Consider the following 24,277-nt stretch of genomic DNA (forward strand, 5'->3'; position numbering starts at 1 on the left):
ACATGCTAAATTCTGATTTTAATGGGAACCAATGACTATACTGTGGAATTCTTGGCTTTAGTAGAATGGGGAGGAGAGTTTTGTTGTTGTTGTTGTTGTTTGTTAAACAGATATATGTTTAGGTGCTTAGAACATTTTAGGAATCGTATACAAGAAACTTAATTGGACAACCTTGACAGGTGAGCTGAAGGAGAAAACATTCACTCTCCATCCCCCTAAATGTTTACTTTTCATTTTATACTCCTGTGTTCCATTTTGATTGAGTGTGTGTGTTTGTTTTTTGGCCAGCAGCATCACCTTTATAAAAAGGACCAAATAATTTGGTTAGGCTAAAAACCTTCTGGTTTGAGCCTTGCATTGCAAGCACTACCAGGATAAAGCTTTATGTATATTATCTCACATCTTCATTGTGAGTAGATGTGACTAATACTGGACTCCCCAGGCTACCCTCCATTACCAAATGTGCCTAAACTTGGAGGCTGCTTCAGGCCGCCCTCTCTTTGTGCCTCATTTCCTGAGTCCTCTTTTTTTTTTCTCTGTGTGCACTCATTCCACTGGTGATCTCACCCTGCCCTCTGACTCTTAGGAGATCGTCCAAATTTCCTAGACCCCCTCCGCACTCTAGACACACACGTGCATTGCACCTACCTCTTCAAAAGTTCCACTTGGATACCAAGTAGACACCTAAAATTAAACTTGTCTGAAACTGAACTCATCTTCCCCCTAAAATTTGCTCTACCGTAGCCTTCCAAATCTCAGTTGATGGAATATCTAGGCTTCTAGTTGCGCAAGTCTATAACCTGAGTAAAAGAATGACTGGAAAGCAGAGTGTGACCCACAATGCCAGCTACCTAAAAATGAAGATAGATTTGGATATTAGGATTGAATATATCATAAAATCATTAAAATGATGTCTGAAATGTTTAAAGTTAACTCATTTTAAATCTAGGATTTAGATTTTGACATTTTCATTTCTTTTGAATATGTCATCTTTTTACAAGCTAAGAAACAGAATCAAAATAAAGCAATCTGGTCCTCCAGGGATCCAAGGATCCAGGCTGAGTCTTTCAATCATTATCAGAATGACATCATAAAACAAGGTGCTAGCAATAAGGTTATAAACTCAGAATAATAACCACTTATCTACGGTTTTCATTAGGAAACAACCAAAAGTCCAGTCCTTAAATGCATAATCTACAGAACACCTTGACTTACAAGGACAAAATGATGTAAATTTTATGTTGTCCAATCTATTGGTAGACCAGATCCAGAGCTGACCACGAACTGGTAAACAGAGAAAGTGTTTACATTTTAAAAATTTGCTCTGTGAGATAAAAAATTCCTGGTTGCTATCAATAAGAAAGTAAGTAAAAAATATTACAGATGAATCAAAATGAGGCAGGAGAATAGGGTCTGGAAGCAGGGAAACGAAGGACTTCCTATAACTAAATCAAATGGAAACACTTCAGCTATGACAGGAAATATCCTCTCTGTTTACATAGGGTGTAAACTAAGTAGCCAATGGAAACCTCTAGAGGGTATTTAAATCCCCCAAAATTCTGTAATGGGGCTCTTGAGCCCCTATACTTGGCCTACTCCCACACTGTGGAGTGTACTTTCATTTTCTTTCTTTTTTTTTTTTTTTTTTGAGATGGAGTCTCGCTGTGTCTCCCAGGCTGGAGTGCAGTGGAGCCATCTCGTCTCACTGCAACCTCCACCTCCAGGGTTCAAGCAATTCTCCTGTCTCAGCCTCCCAAGCAGATAGGACTACAGGCGCCTGCCACCATGCCTGGCTATTTTTTTATTTTTTATTTTTAGTAGAGATGGGGTTTCACCATGTTGGCCAGTCTGGTCTCAAACTCCTGGCCCCAAGTGATCTGTCTGCCTTGGCCTCCCAAAGTGCTGGGATTACAGGCATGTGTACTTTCATTTTCAATGAATCTCTGCTTTTGTTGCCTCATTCTTTCCTTGCTTTGTTTGTGCATTTTGTCCAATTCTTTGTTCAAGATGCCAAGAACCTCGACACCTTCCACTGGTAACAAACCCACACTGATACTTGATGTTGCCAAGGTCTTCCACTAAAACATGAAGGTAGAGATAAGTATAGGGGATAAGTGAAAAATTCTCCCTGGGGCCTGAAAGCTTGAAGGGATGAGTAACTCCTCCCTTTGCAGGCCCAGTCCCAAGGTGCAAGGCTACTTGTGTCAGCAGGGGGCGTCAGCAAGATAGCAGAAGCGGGAAGAGAGCTGGCAGGAAGACACCTACCCTGGCCAGAAGACACCTACCCTTGAAGATCTGAAGATCGAGAAAGAGGCCGTGCGGGTACTATGTAGCAGTCACGTCAGACTGGGACACTTCCTGTTTACAGAGGACTATAAAACCCCTGTCCTGTCCTCACTGGGGGCTCACGCCATTTTAGGCCTCAGCCCGCCTGCACCCAGGTGCTCATTAAAACAGCATGTTGCTCCACACCACCTCGTGTTGTCTGTTGGCACGCTCTCAGGGTTTGAACTTATACAAGAACTCTTCAAGAAGATACTTAGATATTTCAAAAATCAGTTACCTCTTAATAAGAAATTAGACATACTGCATTCTTCCATTTGGTACGAAAACAAATTGACGGTGCAGACTAAAAGCAATGCTTAACTCTAAAGAGGGTGGTGACAGCAACGCTTTCTACACAGAATAACTTCTCATTTTCATAGCTAGTATTTCTATTCTTCCATCATGCATATTCCTATTGAAAAACTTGGCAGGAGCTTTTGCCAGGGCCAAGAGATGGAAAACAGAACATGTCCTAATTAGCTAATTGTAAGCTCCGTTAGTATCTTTGGGATAGGCCCGTAAAATCTAGTTATTGTTTTGTTAAACATATGCAAACTACAGGATTCCTTAGCCCTTTAGCTATAGTTTCTGCTCAATATCTTAAAGTTGAGGCAGTCCCACTGAGACTCTTTTCCTCAGGGCTGAGGTGGGTGCTGGTCATCAAAATCTGAAAAGTTATTGTAGGAGTTAAAATCTCAGTGGGAACACCAGAATGCCAAGGAGCAGGACTGGACGGACACTTGCCCCACCCTTGCTGATGTAGTGGACCAGCAAGAGGGAGCCTATAATAATGAGAAAGGCATTAATCAAAAATAACACAGTGCCAAGTGCAGTGCCTTATAGGAGATCATACGAGGGCTTTTCTTAAACTGAAGGTCAATGTAGCTATTGTCTGTGCTGGGGATCCTTGACTATTTCACTTTACTACTGGGGGTTCCAGCAGCCAGGCTGTTATAATGACAGCATTATAACACACTGACAGCTACAGTCAAGAGCCAGATCCCAGGTTATCTTGCCACCAAGGTTTCCTGCCTTCTAATTTTTCCAAAGTCACACAGAGATTAAGTGGAAGAGTGATGACTCAAATCCAGTTTCACCTCACACCATAGTATTTCCTGTCCCCTGCCTCTGTGGAGCATCGCTGCAGGCTTCCTGTGCACTGGGTGCTCACACAGTTGGTCTGTCAGATCACATCATCTGGCCCACCTAACAGCCGGCCACCCAGCAAGGGCTGTTGTTGTTTTTAATAATCCCCTTAGAAAACATTTTACTGACTCTACACCAATCCTCTGATACTTAACCTTAATTCTTACTTATAGCCCTTGCACATAGTGAAGAGTGGTAATCTGATTAATTCATTCATTCTGAGGACTAAGCTCTGTTTTTTCTTATCTTGCCCAAATTCCTGCTTAAGGGTTCTGGGGAGTCATACCTTACAAACCATAAGTTCTCATCAGATGGGTTTTATTTAACCCTATATATCCTGACTTACTTTCTGATCTGACTCTGGCATAGCATTACATGACAAAGAGGAAAATCAAATTATTCTACCCCAAAACATGTTTCTTTGCCATATTTTGAAATGGCCCTACAAAGCTGTCCTTTGTGGGAAAAAAATTTGCATCTGTAAAGAATCTCTATTGACAGCACTAGATGTTTTTCTTCTAGGCCCTCCCAATTCTGAAGAGATTAACTGAGAGTCTAGCATTTTTTAAAGTTCAGAATAGGAAACATTTGTCATCTATTGTCTCTGAGGGCAGCCACTATGAGACTTCAAAAGAACCTTGGTCTCCACAATCTTTTGTCTTAACCTAAACATTTCCTTTCTATGATCCCAGGTCTTTAGACAAACTCAACCAATTGTCAACGAGAAAAATGTTTAAATTACCTAAACACCCTCCCTTCCCCCACCACCTTGAATTCTCCCGCCTTTCTGGACCAAACCAATGTATTTTTTAAATGTACTTGATTGATGGCTCATGCCTCCCTAAAATGTATAAAACCAAGCTGCACCCAACCACCTTGGGCACATGTTCGCAGGACCTCTTGAAGGCTTTGTCATGGGCCATGGTTACTCATATTTGGCTCAGAATAAATCTCTTCAAATATTTTACAGAGTTTGACTGTTTTCATAAACAATTGAACAAATATTTCTTGAGTTCCTACTGTGGACCAGGCAAAAGGCTAGGAGAAAATCTAGAGCCAAACAAACAAATCCCATAGTACTTGTCCGCATGAAACAGATGATCTACTGTAAATAGAAATGGGAGATTGGAAATATTAAAGAATAATAGCAAAACCACAATTACTTTTGCACCAACCTAATAGATATTAGTCAAAGAAAAGTAAAATTACATCTGTGATATAAATGATATAAAGAAGACAGTGCTGTTATGAGAATCAAACTGGAAAAGAGAGTTCAAGAAAGCTTCCCTGTAGAATTGAAGAAAGAACTGCAATCTGAAGAAAAAAATGAGTAAAGTCAGTGAGGGGGCAGCTTTCTAGGCAAGTGTAATGACCTATGAAAGACTCTTGCAATGCAAGGAGCATCTCATTTCAGGAGAGGAAAGAAGGACCTGATGCACAGAAAGTGTTCTTCAAGAAGAGGCTTGGGAAGAAGGGAATTCAGATTATGTAGGGGCTTATGGACAAAGTTAAATATTTTAGTCTTTTCCAAGAGTTATGAAAAGTAATTGAGAGAACAATCACAGGATTAGATTTGCACTGGGAAAAGGTCACTGGCTACTGCGACTGGAATGGATGGGCTCAAGAGAAATGTGTGCACATGTGCAGCACGTGACATGGATAAAAATGTTCACAGCAGTATGCTCCTCTTAATAGCCCTAAACTAGAACTAGACCAAAGGATTATCAAGAGTAGAGTGAATAAATACATTGTGCTGTAAAAGTATTACCATCTGGTATGAGAATGAACAAACAACTACATGCTACAACATGAATGAACTTCATGCACATAACATGAAGTAAAAGAATACAGACAGAAAGATGTAAACAATATGATCCTATCTGTATAAAGTTTAAAGCAGGCAAAACTAACGTGGTGTTAGAAGACAGGATAGTGATGACACTAGGAGTGGGAAGGGCTGGTAATTGAAAGGAAAGCAGCATAGGGTGGGCCTCTGCAGTGCTGGCAAATTCTCCATTTCTTAACCTGGGTGATGGTTAAATAGGATTTGTGATAATGCATTGAGCCGGATGTTTATGTTTCATGAAGTTTTCGTGTATGTGTAATATAACATTTTAAAATATTTAAGAAATTTTAAAGAATAAATTGCCAGGCATGGTGGATCACACCTGTAATCCCAGCACTTTGGGAGGCCGAGGTGGGTGGATCATTAGGTCTGGAGATCTAGACAATCCTGGCTAACATGGGGAAACCCTATCTCTACTAAAAATACAAAAAATTAGCCAGGTGTGGTGGCATGAGCCTGTAGTCCCAGCTACTCAGGAAGCTGAGACAAGAGAATTGCTCGAACCCAAGAGGTGGAGGTTGCAGTGAGCTGAGATCACGCCACTGCACTCCAGCCTGGGTGACAGAGCGAGACTCTGTCTCAAAAAAAAAAAAAGAAAAAAAAAGGAATAAATTGATAGAGTTAATGAATGGATGTAGAGAGATTAGTTAGAAAGCAATGGCAATAGTCCAAGTCAGAGAAAACAGTTATTCTTGAACCTTGCTAATAATGGTGAAGATGGAGAGAACAGGACTTCTTCAAGGGCTATTATTTAGGGGTCACAATGAATAGGATTTGGTGGTGAATTGTCTGTGGAGTATGAAGGGCTAGAAGATGTCATGGATGAGTTCTAGGGGTGACTGAGTTAGGTAGGCAAAGAGGCAGTGCTATGTTTATGAAAAGGGACAAAGTATAGAATGAATGAGGATAAGAGTAAGTTTTTAATGTCTGGTGGCAGAAATGTAGTCAGCCAATGATCAGCTGTGAGAAAAGAAGGGAGGGGAGGACTGGGCTTGTTCAGAGAGCAGGAAAAGTTTGAGACCAGTTGTACAGAGTGGAACAGTGAGAGAACTAAAGAAATACAGGAGGATTGCTGAATGGTGCTGACAACTCTTTTGAAGTTGATCATCATGAATTTATAGTGAACATTTTACCTCGAAGAGTGACTTGCTCCAGCAGCACTCAGCTGCTCTTTTCCATGTATGAAGAGAACCAGTGATTAGGATCACACGATTGGAATTTTGCCAGATGGATATGATCAGTATAGTTTTTGACTAATCATATTAAGTCAAAATATCAGTGAAAGACTGTGATAAAATCCAATTTTTCATCCCATTATAAGGACAGAGAATTTTCAATATTCACCTGCCCAGAGTTTCCTGAGAACATGGAAATTCACCTGAGAAGATGAGAGAGAGATGAGGGAAGCCAGTGTGACATTTGGACCCTTGGTCGTAGGTCGTAGGTCTCCAGAATTACTCCTCTCCTCTCTAAGTATAATTTCTGTTGCCGCTGCAGTCACATATTACCATCTCTCTTTCATTTCCTTATCTTTCTATTTATTATTCTTTTTTTCCAAGTCCCTTGCTCTCTTATGTCCTTTTCCTTTGTGGGGATCGTATGAAAGATATAAGCATGATGTGGACACATTAAAATGGTGTAGGAACACCAGCAAATTTGGGACTGGAGAAACTGAATTGAGAAGAACTTAGTGTTTCAGCTTTTGTTTCAGCTTTTTGGACACATTATTTTACATACAATCCAGGCTTTAGTAACCAGTAGGATCCGTTGCAAAGACAGAAAGTCCATACAATTTCAGCAACATGCCATCTGACATTTGGAACCTTAGCCCAATTGCAAAGAAAGCAATTTTATTATTGGCATGTGCCTATCTCCTTTTCCCTTTTTTCTGTTAATACTTAATTTACGGATTCATTCAGTCATTCTGTTACTTATTACACAAACATATATTAAGTAACTACTATGCATCAGATACTGAGCACTAGTTCAGTATCCTCTATCAACTCACACTTGGGGTCTTTTAACTCAAAAGACCTACCTCTCCCACAAAATTATACTGCCTTCTCTAATGATATAACCACCCAAGGAGCTCACCTTGCCCACTGCCTAGACAGAGCCAATTCATCAATACAGGGAAATTGCAATAGAGAAAGAGTAATTCATGCAGAGCCAGCTGTGTGGGAGACTGGAGTTTTATTATTACTCAAATCAGTCTCCCAGAGCATTCAGGGAGCAGAGTTTTTAAGGATAACTTGGTGGGTGGGAGGAAGCCAGTGAGCCAGAAGTGCTGATTGGTCAGGGATGAAATCATAGAGTCGAAGCCATCTTCTTGTGCTGAGTCAGTTCCTGGGTGGGGGCCACGAGATCAGATGAGCCAGTTTATTGATCTGGGTGATGCCAGCTGATCCATCAAGTGCAGGGTCTGCAAAATATCTCAAGCACTGATCTTAGGAGCAGTTTAGGGAGGGTCAGAATCTTGTAGCCTCCAGCTGCATGACTCCTAAACCATAATCTCTAATCTTGCGGCTAATGTTCATCCTACAAAGACAATCTAGTCCCCAGGCAAGAAGGAGGTCTGCTTTGGGAAAGGGCTGTTACTGTCTCTGTGTAGAGTATAAACCATAAACTAAGTTTCTCCCAAAGTGATTTCAGCCTACACCCAGGAATGAACAAGGACAGCTTGGAGGTTAGAAGCAAGATGGAGTCAGCTAAGTTGGATCTCTGTCACTGTCTCCATCATAATTTTGCAAAGGTGGTTTCAATCCCTCCCTTTGGGTTTTATAACACCTTAATCTTAAGGTGTAGATTATGAAGATAGGAAAAGGCTGTAGATCGCTCTGGCTTCTTCCTGCTGACAGGAGACGTAGTGGGAATGGGAGTGAACCCCAAGGTGAGAAGAGTGGAACCGCTTTGCAACTGTCTGAGTGTACTCATGCAGGCCTGGTTGAGCTTCCAAGGCTTGCATGGCAGAAACACTAGTACTCTTATCTACAGTTTTACTCCAGTGTTTAAGTGAGCAGCCTACTGTAAGGTAAATAACAAGTCCTAGGATGAGTAGTACAATTTCCAATTTTAAAAGCAAAGATTTGAAAGCATTAGTTTGGGGACTTCTAATCCACAAAGAATTTAGAATTTAGCTTAAACTGCAGGAAAACACCTCAAGAACAGCTAACAACAGTGTACTATAGTCTTTCTTTTGAAGCATAATTTTTATCTCTCTAGTCCCCATTTTTATTAAAAACAGATCATGGTAGAACTAATTTGTTTATAAAATAAACTTTAGTCTTACTGTACTTGGCCTAATTATTAGCATGAAGTGCAGCAAGAATAATTATTTTTCACTTAGACTAACAAAGCCTAAAAACAAAGCCTTTAAAAATTTGGTTTAGATAGGACTCTGTTCCATGAGGAATCTCAGATAAGATTTTTTTTTTTTTGAGACGAAGTTTCGCTCTTGTCACCCAGGCTGGAGTGCAGTGGTGTAATCTTGGCTCACTGTAAACTCCACCTACTGGGTTCAAGTGATTCTCCTGCCTCAGCCTCCTGAGTAGCTGAGATTACAGGTGCCTGCCACCATGCCAGGCTAATTTTTGTATTTTTAGTAGAGATGGGGTTTCACCATGTTGGCCAAGCTGGTCTCGAACTCCTGACCACAGGTGATCCACCCGCCTCGGCCTCCCCAAGTGCTGGGATTACAGGCATGAGCCACTGCATCCGGCCTCAGATAAGATTTTTTAAAAGCCAAGCCCGGTCATGGGTTTGTGCTCTCAAATACCTGTGAGTTGGGCAAATTCCTCTTCTCTCAGATAACTATAATCATATGCCAACCTCTCTCTCGTATACGTCTTAATACATTTAGTCCCCACAACATGCAATGAAGTAAGTGCCATTATTATCTCCATTTAAAAAATGAGAAACCTGAGGCATGAAGAGATTATATAACATTCTCAGCAGGGAGATGACAGAGGCAGGACCCCACCAAGCAGTCTTTCTCCAAAGCTAGTGTACCTAATCATCACTCAAGCCGATACCTAAGGCTGGTGGTGAGAAGAGGTGCTGTATTTCTAACAGCCTCTATTATTGGTGAAAATTTGCTTTCTGCTGTGAATTGACCCTTTCATTCTTGTGATCAGGTCTTGTGCCCATTAGGGTAAGGTTGTTCTGTTGGCATTGAGTTTTTTTATACAAACACAAAAAGAAAGTAAAAAGTCTCTAATTTGAGGAAAGACCTCTTTATGGTCATTGGCTTGATAATAGTAAGAGTATAGGATCTATGAATTCCTGGACCTAGTCCCCCTGACTTGAGGGATGTTGAGAGCTACCGAAAGAAGAAGGATATACAGTTTGGGCACTCAAAGAGAGAGGAAAACATGGAGCTAGATAGTCCACTTAGATAGTTATTGTAATATCTAATTTCTATTGAATCAAGGAATTGGAAGAAATGTTTGTAAAACTTTTATTATCACCATCCTGTTGGGAAGATTTAAACCAGTGGGTTAATTCTTAATTTATTCTGGAGCGGAGGAAAGTAAGTAGATGAAATAAATATTATGAAATTCCCAAGATGCCTAATTTTTCTGTTAAGCAGAAAAGAAAAAACTGCACATTATAATTTTACCTAATAATGTGGGTTTAATACACAAGAATATGAAGGAGTGAGTGTACTTTTTAATATTCCTCTCCTACAGTAATTTTATTCATTCTCACAAATTAACCTTTATTTTTTCATTCACATTTTTATTTTTTGCTCCATTTGTATTCGTTTGTTCACTCATGTATTTAGGCACCTATTGAATAGATACTTTTCAAGTGTCCCCTATCTGCCATGTATTGTTCTAGGTGCCATGAATACTAACTAAATAAGACAAGCAAGATTCCTACCCCACAGAGCTTATAGTCTAAGAAGGGTGGAAGTTATATGAAGTTAGATTCAATTGTCATATAAATAAATAAGATAAATGGAGATAATAATAAGTTACATGGACAATAAAACTGGGTAATGTGTTGAAGAATGACTGGTTGGGGGAGTATTTTAGATTGAATAGTCTGAGAAGATCATATGACAAATAAATAGTGATTGAACGAATGAATGAGTGATTAGGGAAGATACATGGGTGCACACAAATGATAAAAGGTAGCATATGATAAATGTAATGGTAAGACTTGAAATAAAGTCCTCCATAGTCATAATAAAGGAATATATATAACTGAAAAAAAAATTTAATGCCCTTGAAGCTAGATAGGATTTTGATAGATGAAGGTGGTAGAGGGTAAGGGCATTGTTGGCTGAGAAAATAAAATGAGTAAGAGAAAAAGCAAAAGGGAACACCCACTGTGTCCAGTCAAGGGAATGAAGAACAGAGGAATGCAGGAGGGATAAGGGGAAACAGCTATTTGGAAGCAGAGAAAACAAATTGAGGCCAGATCATGGTGGGCCTTAAATACCATGAAACAAGTTTTAATTAAAAAAATTTTTTTTCAGGCTAAGGCTTGCAAAGACATTTGTCTAAAGATGATATACAAATGACCAACAACATATGAAAAGATGCTCGATATCACTAATCATGAGACAAATGCAAATCAAAACTACAATGAGATATCACATCATACTCATTAGATTGACTCCTATCCAAAAAGTAGAAAATAGCATGTGTTGGTAAGGATGTGGAGAAATTGGAGCCCTTCTGCACTGTTAGTAGGACTGTAAAATAGTGCAGCAGCTAGGAAAAACAGTATGGAGATTCCAAACACACACAAATAAAAACTCAGCAATTCACTTCTAGGTATATATCCAAAAGAACTGAAAACATGGTCTCAAAGAGATAATCGTACAACCATATTCACACAGCACTATTCACAGTAGCCAAGAGGCTGAAGCAACCCAAGTAAATGATTAGGCAAAATATGATATATACATGTACTGGACTGTTATTCAGCTTTAAAAAGGAAGGAAATTCTATCACATGATACAACATGGAGGAATCTTGTGGACATTATGCTAAATGAAATAAGCCAGTCACAAAAAAGCAAATACTGTATGATTCCACTTACATAATGTATCCAAAGTTGTCAAATTCATAGAAATAGAAAGTAGACTGGTGGTTACTTGGAACTAGGGGTTGGAGAAAAAGGAGAGTTTAATGGACATAGAATTTCAGATCTGCCAGATAAAGTTCTGAACATCTGCTTCACAACAATATGAATATAGTTAACATTACTGAACTGTACACATAAAAATGTTAAAGATGGTAAATTTTATGTTACATGCTTTTTACCAAAATAAAAAAGAATTCAGTAACTTAAGTCCTCAAAATATTTATGCTGCTTTGTAATAAACTTCTAAGGGGTTGTGTGTGTGTATGTGTATGTGCATGTGCATGTGCATGTGTGTATGTGTGTTAGGTTGTAGTAAAATATATGTATAGAAGGTCCCTGCCTTATGAGAGTCTGACCTATGATTTTTCAACTTTGCCATCGTGTGGAAGTGATATGCATCCAGTAGAAACTGTACTTCCAGTTTCCAGTTTTGAACTTTGATCTTTTCCTGGGCTAGAGATATGCAGTATGATACTCTCTTGCACTGCTAGGCAGCATCAGTGAGCCTCAGTTCCCAGTCAGCCACTGATCAGAAGGGTAAACAACTAATACTCTACAGTGCACTATGATGCTAGATGATTTTGCCCAACTATAGGCTAATGTAATGCAACTGAGCACATTTAAGGTAGGCGAGACTAAGCTACTATGTTTGGCAGATTAGGTATATTAAATGTACTTTTGATTTACGATATTTTCAACTTACTATGTGTTTATCAAAATGTAACCCCCTCTTAAGTCAAGGAGCATCTGTAGCTGCTTTTATCTACATTAACCTCATTTATCTATACCCTACCTATGTGAGTCTTGGAAACTTGTCTCATATAAACAATGAGCTAGCCTAAAAAAGAGGACTTTGACAATTGCTTCATCAGTCTTTGTCACTTTGGAAATATCAGCATCTGCATGTTGAAAAATGTCTCATTATATTAGCTTTCCATACGATGTCACCTGATTTTAAGACCTCTTTTGCACCTTCCCAGGTGAGTCATCAGACAATTCTTTAGTTTTATACATTTGTAGGTCCAATGCATTTTAATTAAATTTAATATATTTAATACATACAAATTAAATATACTTCATATATAAGGTTATCCCTTATTTATATGGATTAAACTGACTAAAATTAAATGATATAGCCAAGTTAATATTATTTTATGTTTATCAATATTTCATTGCTTCATTGCTACATAATTTTTAGGTATAATATTAAATCACATAAAAACTCATAAGTGAATACTTAATCTTTTTGTTTCTATATTGGGTCACAAGTACTGAGACAAATTATGTAACTTTAAATATTATTAAGTTTGGAATTCTTGTTTATTATACAACTGTAATTGTTGATTTTTCTTTTGCTTTTTAGAACTTTCCTGCTATGTTTATCTGCATTTTGTGGTAACATAAGAGACTTACCTTTGAATGTATAAAACAGGCTCATTTTACATGATCTGAACTTGAGAAGCTGTTTCTTAGGTTTCAAGACAACATGCTAAATACATGGGACCATCTACTGGTGAAGGATGATATAGTCCTATGGACTGGTTTTATTGGAACTTGTAATAGCCCAAGTTAAAAATCATGAGGATTATGAAGCCCAAAAGTGTATTATTGAGGGAATCCTGCTGCCAGAGTATGCTTATCACTTAAATTGCAACAGAGTGATCTTAGATAGAAAATACAAGAGCTGAGAAGATACTACAAAACAAGTCAGTCATTTATATGGAGCCACAACATCTAACAGGCATACATTTGTTTAATATTGATATAGTAAAATATTTCATGAGGGCTCTGACAAGGACTGTCTTGTTAATCTCTGAATCCCTAGCACAGTAACTGGTACCTGGAAGTGTCAACAAGTATTTACTGAATCAGCGAATGAATAATGACAACCAGGGTCTCAAAACTTTTGAAAATTTGCCTTATGTTCTCCCTCTCCCATAGGACCACACCCATAATTTAAAATAAAAAAAATACAAATATAAAGTGTAACATAAATTCCCTTTTTAGATGAAAAGTGGATCTACCTGTTTGGTTAACCAGAAACCTTGAGTCAGTAAAAATTATACTTAATATTTATGTTAAAAATAGTAATAATGACAAATGACCTAAACTAATTAAAAGAAGGTTATAAGGACTTGCATAGGCTTTATAATCAAATATTGCTGGTATCAAATTCCAGCTCTATAGTTTGGATATTGTATGAGGTTGGATTAATTACTTAACCTTTCTCTCCTCATTTTCCTCTTTTATTAAATTAGCATTTTGTGAAGATTTGGTGAGTCTGTAAATGCAATGATTTGTGCCTACTTGGTAAATACTAATAATAAATACAGCTGTTGACTTTTTGTCTGACTGAGGGCATTCGTTTTCCTAATTTTCAATGGTCACAAGCATCTTCGGACAGGGACTGAATTTTATTTAGTAATAGAACTTAGCACAGTGCCTGGCATAGGTAGATACTTAATAAATGTGTTGTATTAATAAAGAAAATTAATATTTAAATATTTGGTGACTATTGTCTATAGTTCTACACACGGTTATATACAATCCAATGTATAAGTAAGGTGTATATAGGTATATACCCAACATGGCCATTTAAAGTATAGAAACAGGGTATTTTGTACAAATGGAATAATTTGTGATTCCTTTGATTACTCTAGTCTTTTTCTTAATGGTTAAGGAATTCATAAGGAATGATGAGTTCAAGTAAATACACATCAGATGGAAATTATATTATAATGTACTCACACACAGCCACAATCTCATTTAGCTACATAATGATTTTTACCTTTAAGGACATTTTTCTCATTCATTTTCATTAATACAATTCTGGCTTATAAATAGACCATTGTTTTGAAAATTTCACAATATGAAATGTAAACCAGCCCTGAACTTGGTAATCAGGAAAAGCATCAACAATGAAGAAGAAATTGGTTTTTAAAAAAATATTTTATACATCCACCTGAAAGCGCTCATGTGGTAAACATTAGAAGTACAACCCCAAAACATATTCAACATATCTAAATGTATATAATCAGAGCTGTAAATAGCCTAGGCTATGTGAAAGTACTTTTCACTTCTAAATGAGTACAATTTTGCCCATAAAGTAATTATATCAAAGTCATCTTTTTAAATCAATGATTTAATAACCTTTACCATCATTTTATGCATATATCAGAAGTGTGTAACATTCTCTGGACTTGGGTTTCAATGTGTAACAGATTTTTCTAGACTTATTGAATCAAAAAGCTATTCCAAACATATTAGAATAGGATGAATCTATTGCCAAATATTAAACTATACTTGGAACCAATGTTTCAAATAAAAACTAATATATTCATTTATGCCTTTACTGACAGACCAAAACTTGAGACAAAAACCAAATTTCTATCAAGAGAAAACCATTCCCACTGTAAACAAATCTAAATTTGAGTTTTTTTTTTTTTTCTTGAGATTATTTGAGAGGGATAATTACACATTATCCTGCTTACAAGAACACAAACTGTTTTAGACTCATGCTTGGCATAATATTACATGCTGTAGAAATATAATGCAACATTTTCATAGAATGCAACTTATTTTTCAAGTTTAAGAGTTAACCTAAAGAATGCACATGTTAAACTCAAGCTCCATAAACTTATAGCTTTTTGTTTGACCAAAAATATGTCAAACGTTTGGACAAATAGATATAACATGGTAAAAGCAGTTTGAGACTTGAAATATTCTTTCCTTTTTCCTTTCCTCATATATCCCTTGCTGTATTCAAAAATGGCTAGTTTCTCAGTCTTTTTCATGTTTTTCGTAAAATATAAGAGTAGTAAAATATGGTAATACCCATTGGACCAGTTGGAAACAATTGAATGGTACATAAATACAAGTTCAAATCAGAGATGTTTTCCCCTCCAAGTTAAGGATATTGGTCCCGAAAAATAAATTCAGAAAACAAATAGGCACAAAAAGCTAATGGAAAACATGTGCATATTAGAACTTTAACATTTAAATTACAGTGTATATAGTTTTTAATACAGAATTTTATGCATCTCTGAATCCTGTACATTATAAATAATGAGTCTTTTTTGCTTTAGCTCATGGGTAAAATATATTAAATAATGACTAATTACAAATCTAATATTTGTTTTGGCATTCTTTTCAATGTTTCAAAACAAAATTATCAGGTTTTTTAAAATTATGTTTTATTTTTATATTATGAAAATTAAGGCTTGAAAATTATACACATTTTTCACATGAGGATTTTTCATTTTCTTCTTGTACCTTTAAAAGTTAAAACACTTGCCTCAAACTTTTCCCCTTATAGCAGTATAAACTGGATAATCACTTATGTAGAAAAGATTAATGAATAATTTTTAGCAAGTTTAAGTTTTGGTTCCATGCTTCTTAAAAAAATCTTTAATTCTTGCTTCACTTTTCTAACAGGAAATATTAGTGACTGATAAATAAGTAGGTGATAATACTAACAGAAAATGTTGGACAAATGTACTGATTATAATTTTATATTGCATTCCTTCATGTAAGCTGGTTACATTTATTGAAAATTAAAAATGCACTAGTTATCATGGCAGAATTGAAAATGTAGAAATGTTATGATGTTCTATAACGATCATTATGAATGACTTCCAGGTACTCTATCACCTGAAAAGTCTAAGAATCACAGACTTAACATCTATTGTGGCTGTGTCTCAACAGGCAAATAAAATCCTAGGCCACTAACAACTGATCATTCCAACATTCTTCTGGTATATCAAAGTGGTATCATAAGCAGCAAGAGATAAAGTTTCAGTCTTGGCTTTCCAACTCCAGTGCACACAAATAGAATAAAATCTATTTCATATGACTAGTCCATATAGAGTATTTCTCATTATGTTCAGTGAATATTAAATTTACCAAAACCATAATTATTTGCCCTTCTCATTGCTAATGCCTTAGAGGTACATTAATATTGAGTAAGACTGCATAGTTGCTGAATGATTTACTAACTTTCTTGTTTCACTTTAAACCACAGAACAATGATCTTTGCACTTTGTACTTAATTTTCATTTCTTGTAAACAATAACCAAACAAAAATAAGACTAACATTACTAAATTTATTTTATTTTCTACACCTCATCTAACTTTTATTGCTATTATAGCCCAGTTTGATTTAAAGGATAATAACAAAAGAGCACTAAACCAGGGAGTCAGGAGAACTTCATTTGATTTCTCAATCTTTCCTTAAGTAAAGTGCATGATTAGGGCAAGTCTGAGCGTCAATTTTCTCAAAAGCAAAGTAGGAAAAATAGTATTTGTCTCAAAACATTGTCATAAACATTAAGGTGAAATGATGTAAATGGGGATTGTAAATTATAAAGTACTGTTCTACTGTATGTTATTACTATGATTCTCAGAATCCTTAAGTTCTTTTATACCACTGCAGTTCTTAAAATGTAGACTCATCCTTGGGCAAAAAAACAAGCTGTGTATTTCTGAACAGAAGTTGCAATAGGTAATTCTACTAAGGAAATTATCAGGTTGAGACATTGTTTGGATACTCCTTTTCTGTATTGGCAACTCTCTTTTTAAAATGAAAGGGTTTATTAAAAATATGTAAGATTTGTACTAAAATTAATTTGTTATATGCCCTCATTAGATGCTTAAAGTCCAAAATTTAAAAATATGGCCATTTTATACATTTTAACCATGCTTTTTTCTTTCAACAACTGCCATTAAAACAATTTTTATATTGAAATTATTTATAAAACTGTCAACTATTTTGTACAGGTTTAGTTGGCCACTAGCAATAATCAATTTGAATTCTAGCTATTAAACCTAATATCAACCATAAATGGACTAAATGTCACTCAAAGTTTGAATTTTATGCACTTGGTATCCACCCAAATGCTGCTCAGTTTAACTTGTTTTGTTTCCAGAATATCTCCCATGTTTGTTAAGAACTTCAGACACACCACAAATACATAGTAAATCTGGTATTCATCATGAATTCACCTAGAAAATCCTGTTTTACAAGTGAATTAGGCCTTCACTAGGAATTAGTATAAGTCATAATGACTGACCTTACATAATGCATTTGTTTATTTTCTTCTGAAAAGTCAGATCATATACTTCCTTAATGCTAAAATCTTATAAAACATGTCTTGCTGCCTTTTTTTCTCTGTGCTTAGCTTAACATACTTCATGCAGTGTAACAGAATGTCTTTGAGCCTTTGTCTAATAATTAAGTTTTAAAATATGTCAAAACAAATTAAGATGTCTCATCTTCATTTTTAATGGTTTTCAGCACTGAGTCTTCTCCCAAAATTTTACATAGTTCATTGAGTCTCTGCTGCATTTTGGGAATTCCAGCTAGCTGAGATTCTAGCTTTTGTTTTTCTTCACTCAATGTCAAACGGATAGCAGTATCCAATTGTTCAAAGCGCCAACCTCCTTCACCATCAAACTGTAATAAATGTGTGTGGTATTTCCTGCATAATTAAAATGAAATAATATTATTAGCCATAATGTTGAAAAATCATTTTAGTTGTAGGTTTATCATTCAAATTGATACCCAAAGGCAAATTTTAAGTAGGTGCTATTTTACATTTGAGTTTTAAGGACATATCAAGAAGTTAACTACTGTGATGTTTTTAAAACCCAAAAGTCATTAATCTGATCTTTAGGAAAATATTATTATTTTTTTCATATTCTGGATGTATATTAACTGTAAAGGAAGACATGCTGTTTCATGTATTTAATTTATCTTCATAACTCAATTTGGCTCCTGAATAAATAGTAAGGCATACTTAGGATGGGAGTAAGGAAAGGAAGCTGAGGAAAGAAAATCAACATTAAAAGGTCATAGAAAAACTAAGGAAAATAAAGGAAATACAATAGCAATTCATTAATACACCGTCCTTTGGGAATGAGTTCTTCTACATAAGTAAAATTTCTCAATAATAAATATAGTTTAAAAACATTTTGAAAAACAACTCTTTGATAGAAGAAATGTTTTAAAGATACTTCCACATTTTTATATAATTTAATCTCTTTCTTATGGCTCAGTTTCATAATGAGGAACTTCACAGAGGTACAGAGATTATTTTACTGATGAGATAGGAGATGATCCACCTTGTCCTAAAGGAGGCTGAGGTCACCATTCTGTGGGCTTTGTGGGGGCTATCTGGTGAAAGAAAAGTTGGCAGAGCTGGTCCTGCATGGCTGAGCCACCTGCGTTTTTTCACTGCTGGACTGGCCTATATTCTTACGTGTCCTCAATTTTTCTGCCTTCCCCTATAGTTTTTCTCACTTCTTGCTTCCTTTTAAGATCTCATCTGTCATTGTTAAGTATGATCGGTGGGCTTTTTTCAAGCAGTTTCCTCCTGCTTTTTAAAAGATTGAGATATAATTCACATACCATAAGTTAATCCTTTAAAGTGTAAAATTCAATGATTCTTAACATACTCACAAGCTCATGCAACCATCACAAGTAATTTCAGAACATTTTCTTCGACCCCAAAAGAAACCCATTATCCATTAGCAGTCTTTCTCCATTTCCTTTTCCACCCAGCCCCTGACAACCACTAATCTCCTCTCTGTCTCTATAGATTTCTCTATTATAGACATTTCATATACATGGAATTATAGAACATGTGGCCTTTTGTGACTGACTTCTTTTACATATAAAAATGATTTCAAAGGACAGAGGGTGGAGGAAGACGATGGAATAGGACTCTACAGTGATCATCTGCTTGCAGGAAAATATCAAATTGAGCAACCATCCACACACAAAAATACCTCTACAGAAGCTAAGGAAACCAGGCAAGAGTTCACAGTACCTGGTTATAGAATAATAAGAAGAAAATAGTCATTGAAGTGGGTAGGAAGTGCAGTTTTACATTCCCCAAGTCACCCATGTCCCAACCACAAAGTGCACAGCTCAGAGAGAAATACCATCTACTTGGGGAAAAGAGAGGGATGTAAGCATAAGACTGCATTGGAACACACTACCAGGCCTGCCACAGTAAAACCCAGCACTAGACAGACTCCTACAGCCCCTCACTTCTGCTGGTACCTGCAGACTGAGCCTCTGAACCTGCCTCAGTACCAGACAGAAACCCATTTTCCCTGCCAGACAAACTCAATTTCTGGTCTGCAACACCATGAACCAACTAACTATAGAAGCCATGGGCACCAAATAGCCCACAGTGGCAGGCAGGACTCAGTGGCTGGGGGCTCAGATTTCAGCTCAGCACTGTGCCAGCCTTGGTGGCCAAGGGATTCCACCCTGACACTGCACCATCCACCATGGTCCTGGGCTTAGAGTGCTCTTGGTGTTGCAATAGCTGCAGGAATCACTATCTTAGAAACCACAATAGGTGACGCGCCTAGAATTTCTGGATAAGCTTACTGTCAAAGAACTTTCCCAGACAAAGCTAGACTATGTAAACTGGAATAAATTTCTAGTTCTTTAATGTTTAGACATCAACTCATGACCACAAGGATCAAGAACAATCAGGGAAATGGGACTCACCAAATGGACAGAATAAAGTGCCAGTGACTGACTCTAAAAAGATGGAGATATTTGACCTGCCTGACAAAAAAATTAAAATAGTTGTTTCTAAAGTAAGCTTAGTGAATAATATGGTTTGTCTGCATCCCCACCCAAAATCTCATTTTGAATTGTAATCCCCATAAGCCCCATGTGTCAAGGAAGAGACAAGGCGTAGGCAGTTGGATCGTGGGGGTGGTTTTCCCCATGCTGTTCTCATAATAATGAGTGAGTTTTCATGAGATTTGGTGGTTTTATAAGTGTTTGGTAGTTCCTCCTGTGTTCATTCTCTTTCCTGCTGCCTTGTGAAGAAGGTGCCTTTCTTCCCTTTTGCCTTCCACCATGATTGTAAGTTTCCTGAGGCCTCCCCAACCATGCTGAACTGTGAGTCAATTAAACCCTTTTTCCTTTATAAATTACCCAGTCTAGGGCAGTTCTTTATAGCAAGATGAAAACAGACTAATACAGTAAATTGGTACTGGTAGAGTGGGGTACTGCTATAAAGATACCCAGGCCTAGCATGGTGGCTCATGCCTGTAATCCCAGCACTTTGGGAGTCTGAGGCAGGTGGATCATGAGGTCAGAAGTTCAAGACCAGCCTGGCCAAGATGGTGAAACCCCATCTCTACAAAAATACAAAAATTAGCTGGGCGTGATGGCGGGTGCCTGTAATCCCAGCTACTTGGGAGGCTGAGGCAGGGAATTGTTTGAACCCAGGAGGCAGATGTTGCAGTGAGCCAAGATCACACCACTGCACTCCAACCTGGGTGACAGAGTGAGACTCTGTCTCAAAAAAAAAAATAAAAAGATACCCAAAAATGTGGAAGTGACTTTGGAACTGGGTAACAGGCAGAGATTGAAACAGTTTTCAGGGCTCAGAAGATGGGAAGATGTGGGAAAGTTTGGAACTTCCTAGGGACTTATTGAATTGCTTTGACCAAAATGCTGATAGTAATTGAGCAATGAAGACCAAGCTGAAGTAGTCTCAGATGAAGATGAGAATCTTCTTGGGAACTAGAGCAAAGGTGACTCTTGCTATGTTTTAGCAGAGACTGGTGGCATTTTGCCCCTGTCCTAGAGATCTGTGGAACTTTCAACTTGAGAGAGATGATTTAGGTGGAAGAAATTTCTAAGCAGCAAAGCATTTAAGATGTAACCTTGGTGCTCTTAAAAGTGTTCAGTTTTATGCTTCGCAGAGAGATGATTTGGAATTGGAACTTATGTTTGAAAGGAAAGCAGAGCATAAAAGTTTAGAAAATTTACAGCCTGACAATGCAATGGAAAAGAAAAACCCCTTTTCTTGGGAGAAATTCAAGCCAGCTGCAGAAATTTGCATAAGTAATGAGGAACCAAACGTTCCTCACCAAGACAATGGGGAAAATGTCTCCAAGGCATGTAAGTGGTCTTCATGGCAGCCCTGGAGGCATAGGAGGTAAAAATGGTTTCCTGGGCCAGGTCCAGGAACTTGCTGCTTTGTGCAGTCTCAGGACTTGGTGCCCTATGTCCCAGCTGTGGCTAAAATGGGCCAATGTACAGCTCAGGCCATTCCTTCTGAGGGTACAAGCCCCAATCCTTGGTGGTTTACATGTGGTGTTGGACCTGTGGTGCACAGAAGTCAAGAATTGAGGTTTGGGAAGCTCTGCCTAGATTTCAGAAGATGTATGGAAACACCTGGATGTCCAGGCAGAAGTTTGCTGCAGGGTCAGAGCCCTTAAGGAGAACCATTGCTAGGGCAGTGCAGAAGGAAAATGTGAGGTCAGAGCCCCCACACAGAGTCCGCACTGGGGCATTGCCTAGTGGAGCCGTGAGAAGAGGGCCACCATCCTCCAGACCCCAGAATGGTAGATCCACTAACAGCTTGCACCATGCACCTGAAAAAGCAGCAGACACTCAATGCCAGCCCATGAAAGCAGCCATACTCTGCAAAGCTACAGAGGTGAGCAGCCCAAGACTATGGGAGCCCACCTCTTGCATCAGCATCACCTGGATGTGAGACATGGAGTTAAAGATTATTTCAGAGCTTTAAGATTTGACTGATCCACTGGATTTAGGATTTGCACAGGGCCTGCAGCCCCTTCATTTGGGCCAGTTTCTCCTATTTGGAATGGGTGTATTTGCCCATTTCATGTACCCCCATTGTATCTAGGAAGTAACTAACTTTGGACTTGGACTCTTGGGTTAATGCTGGAATGAGTTAAGATGTTGAAGGGCTGTTGGAAGGGCATGATTGTGTTTTGAAAGTGAGGGCATAAGATTTGGGAGGGGCCAGGGAAAAATGGTAAAGTTTGGCTGTGTCCTTACCCAAAATCTCATCTTGAATTGTATTCCCCATAATCTCCACGTGTCAAGGGAAAGACAAGGTGGAGGCAATTGGATCATGATGGGGTTCCCCCATGTTGTTCTCATGATAGTGATTGAATTATCATGAGATCTGATGGTACTATAAGTGTTTGGTAGTTCCTCCTGAGTTCATTCTCCTTCCTGCCACCTTGTGAATAAGGTCCTTTGCCTCCCCCTCACCTTCTGCCATAATCGTAAGTTTTCTGAGGCCTCCCTAGCCATCTTGAACTGTGAGTCAATTAAGCCTCTTTTCTTTATAAATTACGCAGTCTCAGGCAGTTCTTTATAGCAGTATGAAAATGGACTAATACAGCGCACTTCAATAAAATACAGAGAAACAATTCAGAAATCTATTAGAGAAATGCAACAGATATGAAATAATGGGGAAAAAAAGCCAGAAATGCTGGAGCTGAAAAATACAATGAAAGAAATTAAAAATGCAATGCAGACATCAACAGGAAAATTTATCAAACAGAAGAAAAAAATACGTGAACTTGAAAACAAGTTACTTGCAAACTTACGTTATGATACGAAAAAAGAATGAAAAGGAATGAAGAAAGCTTATGGGACTTATGGAATAGCATCAAAAGAACAAATGTCACCTGGACATGGTGGCTCATGCCTGTAATCCCATCACTTCGGGAGGCTGAGGTGGGTGGATAATGTGAGTTCAGGAGTTCAAGACCAGCCTGACCAACCTGGTGAAATCCTGTCTCTACTAAAAATACAAAATTAGCCCAGTGTGGTGGCATATGCCTGTACTCTCAGCTATTTGGGATGCTGAGGCAGGAGAATTGCTTGAACCCAGGAAGCAGAGGTTGCAGTGAGCTAAGATCACACCATTGCTCTCCAGCCTGGGTGACAAGAGTGAGACTCCAGTTCCAAAAAAAAAAAAAAAAGAGCAAATATATGAGTTGTTGGTATTCAAGAAGGAGTTAAGAAACATAAAGCTTTATAAAGCTTATTTAAATAAATCATAGCAGAAACATTTCAAAATCTGGAGACAGATATAAATATCTAGGTACAGGAAGGTCAAAAGTCTTCAATCATATTCAATCCAAATAAGACTACCCTATGATATATTACAATCAAACTGCCAAAAACCAAAGACAAAGAGAGAAACCCGAAAGCAAGAAAAAAATAACATATAAGGGAGTTCTAATATGTCTGTTATCAGCTTTTTCAGCAGAAACCTCACAGGCAAGGAGAGAATGGAATTACATATTCAAAGTGCTGAAGGGAAAAACCCTTTCAGCCAAGAATTCTGTTCTTAGCAAAATTGTCCTTTGGAAACGAAAGAGATAGACTTTCCCACACAAACTAAAGCTGAGGGGCTTTATCACCACCAGACGTGTCTTACAAGGAGTACTAAAGGGAGTTCTTCACATTGAAAGAAATGATGCTAATGGGTAATAAGAAAACATTGGAAAGTATAAAACTCACTGGTAAAAGCAAGTAAACAGTCAAATTCAGAATACTCAAATAATATAATGGGGGTATGTAAATCACTTATTTCTTTTTTTCATTATACTTTAAGTTCTAGGGTACATGTGCACAATGTGCAGGTTTGTTACATATGTATACATGTGCCATGTTGGTGTGCTGCACCCATTAACTCATCATTTACATTAGGTACATCTCCTAATGCTATCTCTCCCCCTTCCCCCTACCCCAAAACAGGCCCCAGTGTGTGATGTTGCCTTTCCTGTGTCCAAGTGTTCTCATTGTTCAATTCCCACCTATGAGTGAGAACATGCGGTGTTTGGATTTTTGTCCTTGTGATAGTTTGCTGAGAATGATGGTTTCCAGCTTCATCCATGTCCCTACAAAGGACATGAGCTCATCCTTTTTTATAGCTGCATAGTATTCCATGGTGTATATGTGCCACATTTTCTTAATCTAGTCTATCACTGATGGACATTTTGGTTGGTTCCAAGTCTTTGCTATTGGTAAATCACTTATTTCTTTACTATGAAGATAAAAAG

General features: G+C 37.7%; 1 protein-coding gene across 2 annotated transcripts in view; it reads right to left on the minus strand.

The window, feature by feature from the left end:
- Window positions 1–12,483: 12,483 nt before the first annotated feature.
- The window catches only part of ABCD2 (ATP binding cassette subfamily D member 2), a 78,121-nt gene continuing 66,327 nt past the window's right edge, over window positions 12,484–24,277 (minus strand). Inside the window, exon 9 of one of the 2 annotated variants that reach the window (XM_030822629.1) lies at window positions 12,484–17,889. In XM_030822629.1, the coding sequence (XP_030678489.1) occupies window positions 17,670–17,889 (220 nt within the window). In that variant the 3' untranslated portion in view covers window positions 12,484–17,669. The remainder of the gene's footprint in view (window positions 17,890–24,277) is intronic. The other variant, XM_003252304.4, reaches the window with a different exon arrangement.

This window comes from Nomascus leucogenys, chromosome 11 (assembly GCF_006542625.1).
Source record: "Nomascus leucogenys isolate Asia chromosome 11, Asia_NLE_v1, whole genome shotgun sequence".
Taxonomy (NCBI): domain Eukaryota; kingdom Metazoa; phylum Chordata; class Mammalia; order Primates; family Hylobatidae; genus Nomascus; species Nomascus leucogenys.